Below are 15,439 nucleotides of genomic sequence, written 5' to 3' on the forward strand. Positions count from 1 at the left end.
AATAGTTGTGAAGACTGAACGAAGTAACGTTTACAGCACTGAGTACATAGTAAGCACTCAAGGAGGAGTAGCTGTTACAGCTTAATCCAGGCCAAAAATCTTAACAGTTGAGTGGGTTGTGAACACTGCCTTGCTCTCGCCAAGTTTTCGGCAGAGTACTGTTGTTAGTTTCCCGAATACCCGCCCCACTTCTAGGTTCGTTTCAGAGCCCAGTCTCCCCCATGGCGGGGGTGGTGGGGGGAGGGGGAGACGACTATTGCGAGGGGCGGGCTCAGCAGCGCCCCCAGCCAGCTCAGGCCCCGCCCTCTGATTCGCTCTGGGCGGCTTTTAGCCGCTCACGTCGGGGGCGGGAGCGGGGAGGGCAGGGCAGGGCAGGGCAGGGCGGCAGAGACAGTGGCCGGAGCAAGCCAGCAGGGCGCAGGCAGGCAAGTAGCGCTTGGGGTCTGACCACTCGGCGCCTGGGCTCCCCCTGTAGGGGTCGGAGGGGCTCAGCTGGTCGCGGGCCCCCCCCTCTGCGCGCCCGGCTCCCCTTCTTCTCTTAGGGGCGCAGCCGCGTGTCTAGTCAGGTCTCCTCATTTCCCGTAAGGAGGGGCGGGAGGGGGTGAGTCAGTGCTAAAGAGATGCTTTATCTTCCTCCATTTGGGACAAATTGAGCGTACCTGCTGGGGAGACCGGAGAGGGAGGAAAAATGAGCCTGTTAAAAAACAACTTTTAGAGTCTGGTTACCAGATAATGTGATTAATAACGTTAGTTATTGTTAGAGTTCCAAGGCGGTAGAGAGTCCTATACTCTTTTAATTGACCTGCTCTTCTGTTTCGCTGTTAGTTTGCAAACGTCTCCCCCACCCCGTACCCACCCCGTGGTGATGGGGCCACCTTTTTAGCCAGGTGAGGCTCCAGTGTAGAGAGAGAGCAGTGACTCCCATTCATGCTTGTGCCCTGCGGAGTCCAGAGTTCTAGAGCCACCCGGGTTTTGCCCCAGTGCAGACCAGAGTCGACGAACCTCGCTGGGGCCGAGTGGGGCAGGGCGAGGGCGGGGCGCGGAGAGATGATCTGGGGTTTAACTTTCCATCCCTTCCCTCTGCTAAACCGTGAAGGGAGAGGGAATTCAGGCATTGCTTCGGGAGGTGCTGGGGTCCCATGGTAAATTCAGTGTTGGCAAGAGAAATCCATCTAGGTTTATTGAGCGTCTATAATTTGCTCATTAATTATACCATTTCATTTAATCTTCACTTTTGTCTTCATGCCCCTTTTACAGTTAGGGCACAGGGGGGCTCCAGGAAGTTAAGTCACTTGCAGGAGGAAGCAGAGCCAGTAAGTAGCCAAACTGTCCAACTCTTTCCATTCTGCCATGTTATCTGCCCAACCAATGGCTCTCATGAGGACAAGACCCTCTCTTTAAGGCCATGGAGACAGTCAGGTGCCAGCTAGCGTTTGTGTTCTTTGAAGAAGACATTCAACTTATCTTGTTCTGGTCCAGAAGTTCTAACACATGCATTGATTCGGTTCCACTGCTGCCCCCTGGGTGGGGCCTGACCCTGAAGGCTGAGCCTTATCTCTGACTAGCCTGTTGATTAACCCTGGGCCAGGCCTGGCTTGTGTCCAGGACAGGCGGGACAGATTTCTGGGCTCCGCTGCATCCTCTTGCACGGACCCCACAGGGCATGGAAGCTTCCCGTGCTCTGTCTCGTGCTCCCTGTGTAATCACAGGCAAGTCACTTGTGCTCTCAGGGCCTCCATATTCTCCTCTGGAAAGCGGACAAACGAGTTGGACCAGACTAGCTCCAGGGCCTTACGATGTGATGGAGGCAAGATGGCCCCTGGGTTGAGCCAGAACCAGGCTTATTTTTATTGCTGTCCCTCAGAGCACCCTGGGCCGAGACTGTGTGATGACAGTCAACATCTGGTGAGTGAGAAGCTGAGCAAGGGTAGATTTGAGAGGCATCCAGCATGCAGGACACAGCAAAGAATGTTTTCCCGGCCTCAGCCACTCCCTGGGAACAGAGCTTTAACAACGGCAACAAAAAAAATCAAATGTATGCATTCAGGCGAGGAGAAAGGCAAGTCGAGAAGGAGGAAAAAGTGGTTCAGAGCCAGTGACCCTACCCAGGAAATGTGACTAACCCAGCAGAGGCTGGGGCCAGGCAGACGTGCCTGCCTCAAGCCGGTGAGCGGGGAACGTAGGCAGTCTTGGCTTTCCTGTGGTTTCCCTCGCAGGTCCCAGACTCAGAGCTGCCAGCCCTGGCTTGCAGCCGGTGGAGGCCACTGTGATGGGGCTCCAAGCTGGCGTCGCCTCCACCTCCCTATGGGGGTCTCTGAGGAGCCAGCCTGGCCGCACTCCCTGCTAGTCCCCTATGTCGATCTCCTCCATCAGGGTCTGTCTGCCCGCCCAGCACAGTCTACCCTTTCCTGCCCTCGGCACCAGCTGGGGAAGGAGCCCAGGGGTGGGGTCGATGGGTGGGAATATCAGAAGATAGCAGAGGGAAGGGAGAGGCTGCGGTGTCTGTGTGTGTGGGGGGCTGGCTGGAAGGAAGTAGAGCCTGAAAAGCAGAAGTGGGAGGAAGCAGAGCTGCGGGGAGAGTTGAAAGTGGAGGGAGGCTCGGCGGGGGATGGGCTGGCCGGGACTCCCTTAGGTGGGCAGGCGAGGGCAGAAACAGAGGCTCACGTTTCTGGAAGCCGCTTTGTCCAGGACTGGTGTGCCCCACCTGCCGTCCTTTCCAGTCACTGGAGCCTCAACTGCCCGGGCAACGGGTGGATTGGGCTCAGCATACGGATAAGGAACTCCTGGGCGGGGGCTTGTCCTGGCTTGTGGTGCCCAACCTCCTGACAGAGGCCACCGCACTGAGTGACCGGACACCTGAAGGTCCTCAGCCAGCCTGGAGGTGCATTCAGATTTGATGATACTTGTTCCTAAGACAGGATGGTGGCGTGATGGTAGATAGGTGGGCTGGAATGGCTGGGGTGGGGGTGGGCAGGCCTCACATTTGAATTTAAACTGTGTGGCACGGTCCATTTTTTTTTTTCTGACCAGGATCGAAGCCGTGCCCTGTGCAGTGGAAGCGTGGAGTCTTAACCACTGGTGGCATGGTCCATTATTTTGCAAATTCAAGAAGACCCCAGCCCACGGTCCAGCCAGCTGCCTGGGGTAGGGTAGGGGTGGGTGCGGGAGCGAAGGTGGAGCCAGGAAAGGGTAGGAGTCCTGCTTGGTGTCAAGGGAGAGAACACTGGCCGAAGAGCTTCCAGGCAAGGCCTCTGGACCCAGCAGCTCCTGCAGATGTCCAGGTTCCAGGCTGGGAGGAGCTGGTGTCATTTCAAGTGCTGACACTCACCCCTTTCTCTTTGTAGGGGAGAAGGGTAGGGGCTGTTGCATTTCACACCCAAGGGCAAACCGGGACTGTGCGGTGAAGGGACCTGTTGGGAATCAGTGGACTCGGGATCTGAGGAAGGCACAGATAGCGGGGAGGACCTGTCATTCTGACAGCTGGCAAGCACTGCCGCAAAGGTCTGCATAACTGACCCCCCCCCACTTCACAGTGTGTCCTCAAAGCCCGGCTCCTCCCTGAGTCAGGACCTTGGGACAGCCAGCAGGGCAAACATCCTGCCGCTACCCCTAGCCTCTGCTTTCTGCCTCCAGGGCTGCTCCTGCCTGTTGATTTTCCTGTGCTATCTCTTTTTTTATTTTAATTAATTTATTTATATTTATTATTTTCTTGGCTGCATTGGGTCTTCGTTGCAGCACACAGGCTTTCTCTAGTTGTGGTGAGCAGGGCTACTCTTCGTTGCAGTGGGCAGGCTTCTCATTGCGGTGGCTTCTCTTGTTGCGGAGCACGGGCTCTAGGTGCGCAGGCTTCAGAAGTTGTAGCATGTGGGCTCAGTAGTTGTGGCTTGCAGGCTCTAGAGCTCAGGCTCAGTAGTTGTGGTGCACTGGCTTAGCGGCTCCACGGCATGTGGGATCTTCCTGGGCCAGGGCTCGAACCCGTGTCCCCTGCACTGGCAGGTGGATTCTTAACCACTGCGCCACCAGGGAAGCCCTCCTATGCTACCTCTTAGGCTCCATCTGGTCTAATAACTGGAGAAAGTCCAGTTAATCAAATACATTCTCTGAGCGCCTGCAGGGTTCCAGGCACAGTGTAAGGTTCCAGCTCGATCCAAAAGGGCAAAATATGCCTCCTCCTCAAAAGGCCTTTATAGTCTAGTTGGGGAGATGGCCAGGCCCATAACCCAGCACACTGTGGCAGGGTGGGAAAAAGCAAAGGCTTTAACGTAAGAGGTACAGAAGCAGCTGCCTTTTGAGGTGGTAAGTTCCCCATCACTGGAAGTGGTGGAGAAGAGGAGGGTGAGGGATGTACGGATTGGGAGGCAGATGTGGAAGAGGATTAACTAGGTACTAAGCCTCCTTCTAATGCCAACATCTGTGATTCTGTGACATTCCCCACGTAGGGGAAGTTTGTCTGCGGTCCCTTGCATGTGATGGCTTCCTGCTCCTCCACCCCCATCAGCTAGACCTTGAGACTCGCATGGGTTGTTCTTTATTTCTGTGTCCTTCTGCCCTCATTTTGCCCAGTACCAAGCTCCCAATATAGACCCTGAATGGAATTGAATAGACCCTGTTGTGGGCTGCTTAAGGAATGCAGGAGTACCGGGCATGTCACCTGCTCTGGTTGAGCGGTCAGGTCATGCTCCAAGACAGCCTGTAAGCAGGAAATGAAGGGTGTGCTCCTAGGTGAGAGGGCTGGGAGAACTCCCAGAGAAGGCCGAGGCCACCCAGTGTCCTAGAAGCCTCCTCAGATGGCTGCGGCTTGAAATGGGCCCAGAGGGGTGGTGGGGCTTGGATGGATGTGAGGTGGAGCTTCACACTGAGGAAGCTGAGGAGCTGTGGGCTTGGGCAGAGGAGCTGGAGGGAGAGGAGTGACAGGCCGATGGCAGTGGGCGCTTGCGGGGCAGAACTGTGAGCAGAAGGCTGGTGGGCATCTTTACAGTCATCTGGAACTTCTCCAACACTGACATCCGGGCTCCACCCTGGAGAGTCTGGTTTTTATTTTTAAAGAATCAATTTTATTTACTTATTTATTTTTGGCTGCGTTAGGTCTTCGTTGCTGCGCGCGGGCTTTTCTCTAGTTGCGGCGAGCGGGGGCCGCTCTTTGTTGCGGTGCGCGGGCTTCTCACTGCAGTGGCTTCTCTTGTTGCGGAGCACGGGCTCTAGGCACGCGGGCTTCAGTAGTTGAGGCACGTGGTCTCAGTAGTTGTGGTGCACGGGCTTAGTTGCTCCACGGCCTGTGGGATCTTCCCGGACCAGGGCTCGAACCCGTGTCCCCTGCATTGGCAGGCGGATTCTTAACCACTGCGCCACCAGGGAAGCCCCGAGAGTCTGGTTTTAACTGGCCTTGGCATTGGGATTTTTTTAAAGCCCCCAGATGACTCTGATATGCAGGCAGGTGTGAGATGCTGGTCTGGACAGAGTTAACTGGCAGCATAAGAACCACCTAGAACATAGTTCAAAATGCAGATGCCCATCCTCACTCCAGACCCGTGGAATCAAAATCTTCAGGCCCGGGCCTCGATGTTTTTATAAGATCCCAAGGTAATTCTAACCGGCGGCCGGGCTGGAAAGCCAAAGTGATGAGGGCCAGGCCGCCAACCCCTCTCACCTAAACACTGCACTGGCCTGTAGCCTCACAAGTGAGCTGCCTGCTTTTGAGTTATGGCCTGAGCTCTCAGGTCGGGACACAGAACAAAAAAATATGGGAATCCTCTGGCAGTCCAGTGGTTAGGACGCCACACTTCCACTGCAGGGGCGCGCGGTTCGATCGGTGGATGGGGAACTAAGATCCTGCATGCCCTGTGACACGGCAAAAAACAAAACAAAACAGTAGACAGCTGACAGCTGGCCCACTTGTTCACGCCCTCTCTGTCCACGAGCTCTCCTCACTGGCTTGGTCTTGGAGGTGGCCACGTCACCACTTCAGGCCTGAGTCGCAGGCTGAGCTGTCCGTTACAGGGGATGTGGGCACAGCATGTGACCCTATGTGGGATGGAGAACCATTAAAGGTCCCCTCCTCCAAGCCTCCCCCTCACTGCCTCCCCTCTACCTTGGGGAAGTGTGGTTACAAAAAATGCCTTCAGCTATGTTTTAAGTTAGGAAGGAAAAGGAAAGTCAGTTTCACCTGGTATTTTACACCCATGGCCACTGCTCCTGTTTCCCCCTCTGTTTCCTACTCAGACTCAACATCCTCTGCTCTCCCCGTCCATCCCCCAAAGATTGCCCTTTGCCCTTCCTGCTTCCTCAGCCCCCAAGAGTCTCCTAATGGTGCCTTTTAACCCTGAAGTTCCCCAGGTCCTTCCCTTGCACCACTGGGGCTCCCTGTTAGCTGCACAGCATGAACTGGGTGGCAGTGCTTGCTGGTGTGGGCTCTGCATTTGCAGCCAAAGAAAGAAACCCTCTAGTCATGGGAACGTAGGGAAGAGTGAGTGAAGCTATGGCTACTACACTTGTGAAATTTTTTTAAAGATAGTATTTTTTTAAAATGCTTGCCTTTAGCACTTTGTTTTTTCCCTGAATAACTTCTGTCCAAAACAGGTTGCTCTTACTGACCTACAGAATAAAGATGATATTCATCATCCTGGCATTTGAGGGGAGCTGGGCATACAGAAGTGATACCTGAGACACAGACGTAGAGAACAAACGTAGGAACACCAAGGGGGAAGGGGGGCGTGGGATGAATTGGGAGATTGGGATTGACATATATACACTATTGATACTATGTGTAAAATAGATAACTAATGAGAACCTACTGTATAGCACAGGGAACTCTACTCAATGCTCTGTGGTAACGTAAATGGGAAGGAAGTCCAAGAAAGAGGGGATATGTGTATACGAATAGCTGATTCACTTTGCTGTACAGTAGTTACTAACACAACTTTGTAAAGCAACTATATGCCAGTACAAATTAATTAAAAAAAAAAAAAGAAGAAGTGATAGCTGATGCCTGGGAACGGGGTGGGGGCGGAATTCCCTAGGGAGGGAGTTTAGTATTAGAGAAGGCACTAAGTCTAATGTTAGCTGTAGCTTTTTTTGTTTTTCTGAGATTTTTTTGTTTGCTTTTGGTAGATGCCTTTTATCAGGTTAAGGAAGTTCCCTTCTATTCCTAGTTTGCTAAAAGCTTTTTTTTTTTAATCAAAAATGGATATAGAATTTTTCTAAATAATTTTTCTGTATCTACTGAGATGATTTTATGTTTGTTCATGTGGCTTGTTAATAGGGTGGATTACATTGATTTTCAGATGTTAAACCAACTTTGCATTCCTGGAGTGAACCCTGTTTAGTCATGATGTTTTATCTTTTTATATATTTCTGAACTCCATATGCTAAAATTTTGTTAATATTTTTTTCCTGTGTTCATGAGGGATCTTGGTCTAATTTTCTTTTCTATAATATATTTATCTGGTTTTGTTATATCAGGAAAATGGTGGAAGCATGGGATGAGCTGGGAAGTGCTGTCTTGTTTTCTAGAAGAGTTTGTGTAGAATTGGTATTATGCCTTCTTTAAGTTTTTGGTAGAATTTATCTGGACTTGGAATTGTTTGGAGGCGGGGGAGTTTTTAAGTACAATTTCAATTTCTTTAATAGATATTAGATGGTCATCTCTTTTGTTTCTGTATTGGAAATTTGCATCTTTTCTTAATCAGTTTGTCTAAAGGGTCATCAATTTTATTGATTTGTCCAAAAACCAGCTTCATTGATTTTCTCTATTGTTTTGGTTCTTGGTTTATTGATTTTAAGTCATTGACTTTAGACTTTTCAAATATAAGCAGTTATTGCTTAGAGAGATGTATCCCAGCCTCATGCAACGCCCAGAGTTAGGAGTTTGGAAGCAGAAGAGGTCACAGCAAGGGAAAGACACCGGCCCAGGGCCAGAGACTCCTAGTGCTTTTCACTAGTCACTGTGTGATTTGGGACCTAGACTCTCTGAGCCTGAGTTTCTTTGCCCGCATAATGGAGCCAGGGATAATCTCCTCTTGAGCTCTTGGAGACGAATTAGTTGAGTATGAAAGCACTTGGCCACCCGGAAGGACCTCCCCAGACCAATATGAAGGCTGGTTATCATGACATTTGTAATAATAATGGCTTCTTCTGTCTTTCCAGATCCGGAGACCATGTACTCACCCATCCCCCAGAGGTAGGCTATGCACCCCGTTCCCTTCACCCCTCCCCTCTTCTCTTCCAAGGGCTGCCACTCCTCACCCCCACACCGCAGTCCCCAGGCCTGCCCAGGTCTCTCTGCTCGTCTCCTCCACCACTTGTGGGCCTCGGCCACCACCAACCCTCTCCCCTCCCGCAGTGGCTCTCCGTTCCCAGCCTCGGTGCAGGATCCCGGCCTGCACGTATGGCGGGTGGAGAAGCTGAAGCCGGTGCCCGTGGCCCCTGAGAACCAGGGCATCTTCTTCTCGGGAGACTCCTACCTGGTGCTGCACAATGGCCCGGAAGAGCTCTCTCACCTGCACCTGTGGATAGGTAAGTAAGAGAGGGCTGGGAGGACTGGTGGGGGGACTGGCCCGGGCAGGGGTCGGGGCTGGCAAGGGTCTCACGGGCCGTGCCCTGCCACCTCCCACTCGCCCCAGGCCAGCAGTCGTCCCGGGATGAGCAGGGGGCCTGCGCCGTGCTGGCCGTGCACCTCAACACCCTGCTTGGGGAGCGGCCTGTGCAGCACCGAGAGGTACAGGGCAATGAGTCCGACCTCTTCATGAGCTACTTCCCACGTGGCCTTAAGTACCAGGTTAGAGCCCACCTCCCGTACCCCAACCTGCGGCTGCTCTCAGAGTCGGGACCCCTTCCAGCTAGTCCTTACCCTTCAAAAGTCCCAGACCCACACGGGGCTGGGTCCTCCCCACCTTTCTGCCTGCCTCCCAGTGGGATGGGGTGTGGAGTGCTCGGGCCTCCATTCAGGCTGGCCATCTGGGCTGCAGGAAGGTGGCGTGGAGTCAGCATTTCACAAGACGTCGCCAGGGACCACCCCAGCTGCCATCAGGAAACTCTACCAGGTGAAGGGCAAGAAGAACATCCGTGCCACCGAGCGGGCACTGAGCTGGGACAGCTTCAACACAGGGGACTGCTTCATCCTGGACCTGGGCCAGGTGGGTAGGCAGGGTTGACTGAGCATCCACCTGTGTTGGCACTGTGTGTGTGTGTGTGTGTGTGTGTGTGTGTGTGTGCGCGCGTGTGTGTTTTGGCCGTGTCTCGAGGCTTCTGGGATCTTAGTTCCCCAACCAGGATTGAACCTGGGGCCACAGCAGTGAAAGCACTGAGTCCTAACCACTGGACCCTCAGGCAACTCCCTGGCATTGTGGGTTTTTTTTTTTTAGGCAGAGGTCTTCTTAGAAGCCCATATGATTTAAATTTATTTATTTATTTATTTATGGCTGGGTTGGGTCTTCGTTTCTGTGCGAGGGCTTTCTCTAGTTGCGGCGAGCGGGGGCCACTCTTCATCGCCATGCACGGGCCTCTCACTGTCGTGGCCTCTCTTGTTGTGGAGCACAGGCTCCAGACGTGCAGGCTCAGTAGTTGTGGCTCATGGGCCTAGCTGCTCCGCTGCATGTGGGATTCTCCCAGACCAGGCCTCGAACCCATGTTCCCAGTATTGGCAGGCAGATTCTCAACCACTGTGCCACCAGGGAAGCCCCAGCATTGTGTTTTAAAAGGCCAGGGACCAGGAGGCCAGGGCAAAGGGAGAGGGGCTGAGAAGCTATAAGCCCATTCCAAGTGGGGTCACTGCAGCCATTACAAGACATCCCTGTATTTCTTAGGACAGAAACCTCCCTCTTCTGTCTGGCCATCGCCTCTAACACTGGAGCCTACTCTCTCCTACTCCTGGAGCCTTTGTAGCTCCGAGTTAAGCCGCCTCCCAGCCCATGCGTTAATCACTTCGCTCATCCCTTCCCTCCGTGAATCTATGTGTCTGCTCTGAGCCAGCACGGGGACCACAAATTGCTCACCCAGGGCAGGCAGCCAAGACGGGCCTGTCACTGGCTGTAACCCATGGCAGGAGGTGATGAGGGCCCTCTTAGGGGCAGTGGCCTGTGCTGGGGGAGCTGGGGGCAGGGAGAGGCCTTCTAGCCCAAGCCCAAGCCATTGTCCCAGGGAGGCGCCATTTGACTGGACCCTCACGGAGGGGAAATGCCCTTCCAGGCGAAGATGATGGGTAAGCCGAGGCACTGAGACAGATAAGGGTGCAGACGTGCATGTCGACGGCAGGGAAGGATGTAGCCTGACCGGGACCCAGGGTGGGAACAGGAGCGGCGGGAGTGGAAATTGCTAAGGAGCTGAGATCCAGGGAAGGAGGAGATTGGTTCTCTGAGGGTCTGGACCGCATCTGTTGTGCTAAAGATTTGGGACAGGAAGAGCAACCCAGATGCTCTTTGAAAGGAGGACTGGAAGCAGTGAGATGGAGGCAGGGGACCCGCTCAGGAGGGGTGATGAGGGCCATGCCTGGCGGGGGTGCAGAGGTGTGTGAGATACTGGGCCCAGGGATGTCATTCACCCATTCATTCATTCAGTAAGTGTTTATTCTAGGCCTAAAGATGTGCCCGTTTCTGTTTTGGCACTGGGCATACAGCAGTGGGCCAAGCCAAGCCAAACAAAACAAAACACTCATGCCCTAAGGAGGCTTACTTTCTAGTCAGGGAAGATAGATTATAAACAAGATAAAGATGTTTCAATATATGACACAAGTAAGGTGGAGAAAGATGGGGATGCGGGGCAGAGAATCGCTCTTGCCAAAGACTGTCATTCCCGTCCCCAGAGAGGCCTTGGTTCCCCTCTAACTTTTTTTTTTTTTTTTTTTTTTTTTGCGGTACGCGGGCCTCTCACTGTTGTCGCCTCTCCCGTTGCGGAGCACAGGCTCCGGACGCGCAGGCTCAGCGGCCATGGCTCACTGGCGCAGCCGCTCCGCGGCATGTGGGATCTTCCCGAACCGGGGCACGAACCCGCGTCCCCTGCATCGGCAGGCGGACTCTCAACCACTGCGCCACCAGGGAAGGCCCCCTCTGCCTTCTTGATTGTCTTTGATCGTCTTGCCTCAGAGGGCAGTTCTGCGGACCCTGTGAAGGGCAGGATGCAGGCAGTTGGCTCTAACCCGCACCTCCCCACTTCCCTCCAGAACATCTTCACCTGGTGTGGTGCAAAGTCCAACATCCTGGAGCGTAACAAGGCGCGGGACCTGGCGCTGGACATTCGCGACAGCGAGCGGCAGGGCAAGGCCCAGGTGGAGATTGTCACCGATGGAGAGGAGCCTGCCGACATGATCCAGGTTGAGAGATGTGGGGAGGGTAGCTCTGCTTGGAAGCCACCGAGAGGGGCAGTGATCAGCTGGGGGCACGAGGGTGATGGGTGGAGGGCTGTGAGGGCATCTGCGTTGCTGCTCAGGGCTTGGCTAACTCATTAGGTGCCTTGGTGGGATTCAGAGTCAAGTACCCCTCGGGACGGAGGGACTGGTGGCTGGGCAGGAGGACCTAGCCCTCCCCACCTCTGCTCGGCGCCCTTGTGCGGACAGAGTTTGTCCCACTGGGGCTGGTGGCCCTGGGTGTGATGGGTTGGGAAGGTCCAGGCTGAGTGCCCAGGAATCCCTGGAAACGTGGCCTGCCCTGACCCCTGCAGGTCCTGGGCCCCAAGCCCGCTCTGAAGGAGGGCAACCCTGAGGAAGACCTCACAGCTGACCAGACAAACGCCCAGTCTGCGGCTCTGTATAAGGTGGGCGCCCCAGGCCTGCCCTAGGACCAGGCGGGGTACGAGCCTGGTGCTTGTGGGGCTGAAAGGAGGGGAGAAAGCAGTGGGAGGTTGGGCCAGGCACCAGGGTGGTTTATCCAGGGCTTGGAGTGAGGGTAGGATGGGAAGTGAACGGATGCTGGAGGAGATGAATACCACTTCGCTTCCGGCCCATTCTTGGAGAAGGAGGTTTGAAACAAGCCCACGCTGAGCTTTACTTTGTGGGATTCTTTACCTTCACTCGTAATTGGGAGTCTACTTAATTTCCATGGATTCTGGGGCTCTGTGAGGCAGTGATTGAGCCTGAAGTAGGGCTGGGGGTCGCCCAGGATTTGCCTGTAGTGTTTCCTCCACCTCTGGTCTGCTGCTTGGCCTGGGGCGGCGGGTGGAGCCACAGCGGGGTGGAGGTGACACGGCACTGCCCATCCTCCCCCAGGTCTCTGATGCCACTGGACAGATGAGCCTGACCAAGGTGGCCGACTCCAGCCCCTTTGCCCTCGAGATGCTGATACCCGACGACTGCTTTGTGCTGGACAACGGGCTCTGCAGCAAGATCTACATCTGGAAGGGTACGTGTGGCTTCTGCACCCCAGCCTGAGACCCCTGCAGCCGCTGACCGGGCAAGGCTTCCCGCGGGAGGGCTCGGCCGACCCAGAGACGGCTGACTCAGGGAGCCTCCGCGGCTGTGGGTTTTCTCAGGGTTTCCTGTGCCCAGCCCAGGCGAGGGTTCTGCACTTTTAGCCTGCCTCCGAATCACCCGAGGGCCTGTTAACACCCATAGCTGGAAGCCACCCCTGAGATTCTGATTCATGAGGTCTGTACCAGAGCCCGAGAATTCGCACATCTAACCAGCTCCCAGGCCTTGCTGCTGGTCCAGGGACTGCGTGTTGAGGGCCACTGTCACAGAGCTCTCCTAGGCCTTTGGCTGCTGGGACCCCTGATCCTGCCATTCTGCCTTGGGGTGTGAGAGATCGATTTTAGATATGAAATCCCACCTTATGCAGTGGGTAGAGAACTGGTAGAACTTGTTTTTCCAAGAGATTGGGTTGGCTGGGAATGAAATACTGTTGTGTGGAAGCCTGTTTGCTAGATCCAACTCCGAAAATGTAACAAACCTCTGAGTCTCTGAGCGGTACCGGGAGCCTCCTTACTTCTCTGTGCTTGTCTTTTTTCTTGAACGTGTCTCACCTCCCTGCCCACATTATAAACCTCTTGAAAGCAGGAACCATATGGTCTCTAGTGTCCTGACGAGATAGCATGTGCTCAAGAAATATTTGTGGGGTCAACCAAGGCCAAGAGAAATTCCCAGCCAGGAGGATGGAGAAACGTTAGGTGTTCTAACTTGGCAGCTACTAGGCAGGAACACTCTTGCCTCAGGGAAGGGCCAGGAGTGGCAAGCAGTAGGGCAGCTTTCTAAGAAGTAAGGCGGTTGGGTGTGGGAGCATTGTGCTTCTGGGGCTGACTTTTCCCTCCTGCCTCTGGGTACCTTCCCACAGACCCAATGGGGTGGGCGTGGTGCTCCCAGATGCCCACGGAAGTGTATTTAACCCCAAGCAAAGAACCAAGACACCGGGACTTCCCTGGTGGTCCGGTGGCTAAGACTCCGCGCTCCCAATGCAGGGGACCCAGGTTCGCTCCCTGGTCAGGGAACTAGATATCACACGCGCAACTACAGAGCCCTCACACAGCAACGAAGATATCCGGCATAGCCAAACAAATGCATATTTAAAAAAAAAAAAAAAAGAACCAAGAAGCCAGTGGAGAAACAGGAAACTTGGGAGCAAGGAAGAGAAATATTTCGTAGTCACAAAGGAAGGATACAGCACATTAATTTCAGACACGTTGTCGCTAACTAGATTTTCATAGCCTGGCTGGAGAGCCAGCCACAGTTCACAACATTGTCTCTTTGGAAAAGCACCTCCAGCTGGAGCCAGTTTGGTTAAAGGGACTGCCTGCAGGCAGGAAGGGAGGCTCTTAGTTGGCATAACTGTTAGGCCGATGTTGGCATCTGGCTTTGTGGGAGTAAGATTACAGTCAATCACATCCTTTTTTTTGTCCAGTTGCATTTTGCAAAACAACAGTTGATAACGGTGCAGTTGACAGACTCAAAAGGCGAGGGGCCCTGGAGTGGGAGAGAGGGGCCTGAGAGTCTGATGCCAGGGAAACATTAGTTCTCCCTGAATATCCCTAGGGCCCTGGCCCTAGCAGAAGGCTTTGATGATTGGAGCGGGCAGGTTGGGAGGGGCTAACCTCCCCCCTCCAAAGAGCCCCCTGAGTGTTCTTAGTGCCTCCTGGTCCATTTATTTTAAAAGGAGCCAGCTATTCTCTGAACCCCCTTAAGTCTCCTTGAGAGAAGTGGGGTGTGGGCTAGAGAGGGTACCTTCTCTTTTACAAAATCTCCTCCTGGGAATTCACTGGTGGTCCCGTGGTTAGGATTCTGGGCTTTCACTGCTGGGGGCCTTAGTTCGATCCCTGGCCGGGGAACTTAAGATCCTGCAAGCCTCGCGGAGCGGCCAAGAAATAAAAAAAGGTCTCCTCCCTACGATCCAGGGCGCAAAGCTAACGAGAAGGAACGGCAGGCGGCCCTGCAAGTGGCTGAGGACTTCATCGCCCGCATGCGGTATGCCCCAAACACTCAGGTGAGGAGCCTCCCTTCCCCCCAGCGCCCTCCTCCTGGGGCTCTTCCCTGGCCTCCTGCCTCTCAGACTGGACAAGAAGGGCGGGAAAGCCTGGGGCACAGTCAGAAGCAGTCAGGCCTCCCTCCCAGACCCACCCAGTGGGAAAGCCCTTCTCAATCCTTCCAAGTTTTACAGTACGTGATATTTTCTAAGAGGATGTTTGGGCAATGCTCCCCTGGGAGCCCAGCAAGTCGGGTGCACCTCTGGAGCTTGTGCACCTCCTCTGGGCCAAGGTCCCTAGCTGGTTCTGCCCCTTCTCATCCCAGCACGGCGACACCACAGGTCAACCTGATGGGAACTGATAAGGCTCATGTATAATTGGTGCATCTGTGAAACTGCACCTGAGTCCTTGAAGCAATCTGTTTTCTCAGCCCGTGTCCCTGTAATCTTTCTCGTCTCTTGGCTTATCTGGAGGAGCATCCCTGGCCTGGATGGCATATGGACTTGGGCCTGGTGCCCATCACCCTCCTCCCTGGCTCCGGCCCTCCCCGGCAGAGGCAGAGGTGGCAACCTTGTGAGCCAGACTCCTCCCTTGCTGATCCCACAGGTGGAGATTCTGCCCCAGGGCCGCGAGAGTCCCATCTTCAAGCAATTCTTCAAGGATTGGAAATGAGGGCGGGTGTCTCCCTGCCCCCACCTGCCCGCTTGCTTCTCCTCCAGCTTCCTGGTCAGTGCCGAGGTGCCCCCGCGGATGACCAATAAAGGAGACCAGTGCCTTCTGCCTGCACTGCCTGCCTTGGGCTAATTCTTCCCGCCCCACCTAGTCATGCTGGGCGGAGTAGGACCCAGGGGACAATTCCACAACCCGTGAGAGGCCAGAGCTGGCTTTGCATGATGAGGCAGAGGGGCCAGGAGTCCCAGTGGGCCTGGCAGGCACTGCTGTGAACCCAATAGGGAGGTGGCACAGGGCCAGGGCTCAGGATCACTTTCAGCCCGAGGTTCGGTTCAGTCTCACATTCCCAACTGGGAGAAGGTTGTGGCGGCGGGTATGGGATGCATCTCCA

At 54.5% G+C, this 15,439-nt stretch overlaps 1 protein-coding gene across 4 annotated transcripts; it reads left to right on the forward strand.

Moving 5' to 3' along the window:
* The first annotated feature begins 366 nt into the window (after positions 1 to 366).
* On the forward strand, positions 367 to 15,159 carry CAPG (capping actin protein, gelsolin like). 4 transcript variants are annotated; one of them, XM_029232715.1, is made up of 10 exons: positions 367 to 425; positions 8,143 to 8,176; positions 8,339 to 8,511; positions 8,619 to 8,773; positions 8,964 to 9,131; positions 11,153 to 11,302; positions 11,650 to 11,742; positions 12,194 to 12,326; positions 14,308 to 14,396; positions 14,983 to 15,159. In XM_029232715.1, exons 2-10 carry the CDS (start codon positions 8,154 to 8,156, stop codon positions 15,046 to 15,048), a joined length of 1,050 nt encoding a protein of 349 aa, XP_029088548.1. In that variant the 5' UTR covers positions 367 to 425; positions 8,143 to 8,153; the 3' UTR covers positions 15,049 to 15,159. The 4 variants fall into 4 exon arrangements, with proteins under 4 accessions (XP_029088548.1, XP_029088549.1, XP_029088551.1 ...); XM_029232716.1 differs by lacking the exon at positions 367 to 425 and adding an exon at positions 1,263 to 1,313; XM_029232718.1 differs by lacking the exon at positions 367 to 425 and adding an exon at positions 1,810 to 1,905.
* The last annotated feature ends 280 nt before the right edge of the window (positions 15,160 to 15,439 follow it).

This window comes from Monodon monoceros, unplaced genomic scaffold (genome assembly GCF_005190385.1).
Source record: "Monodon monoceros isolate NGI ecotype Baffin Bay Population unplaced genomic scaffold, NGI_Narwhal_1 Super_Scaffold_19, whole genome shotgun sequence".
Classification (NCBI taxonomy): Eukaryota; Metazoa; Chordata; class Mammalia; order Artiodactyla; family Monodontidae; genus Monodon; species Monodon monoceros.

What these genes read in the sequence shown, in the direction of transcription:
- CAPG (XM_029232715.1), top strand. Translation starts at nt 8,154, where the DNA reads ATGTACTCACCCATCCCCCAGAG. An exon ending in CACGTGGCCTTAAGTACCAG is followed by an intron (nt 8,774 to 8,963) that starts GTTAGAGCCCAC and finishes TCTGGGCTGCAG; the next exon opens with GAAGGTGGCGTGGAGTCAGC. An exon ending in AGCCTGCCGACATGATCCAG is followed by an intron (nt 11,303 to 11,649) that starts GTTGAGAGATGT and finishes TGACCCCTGCAG; the next exon opens with GTCCTGGGCCCCAAGCCCGC.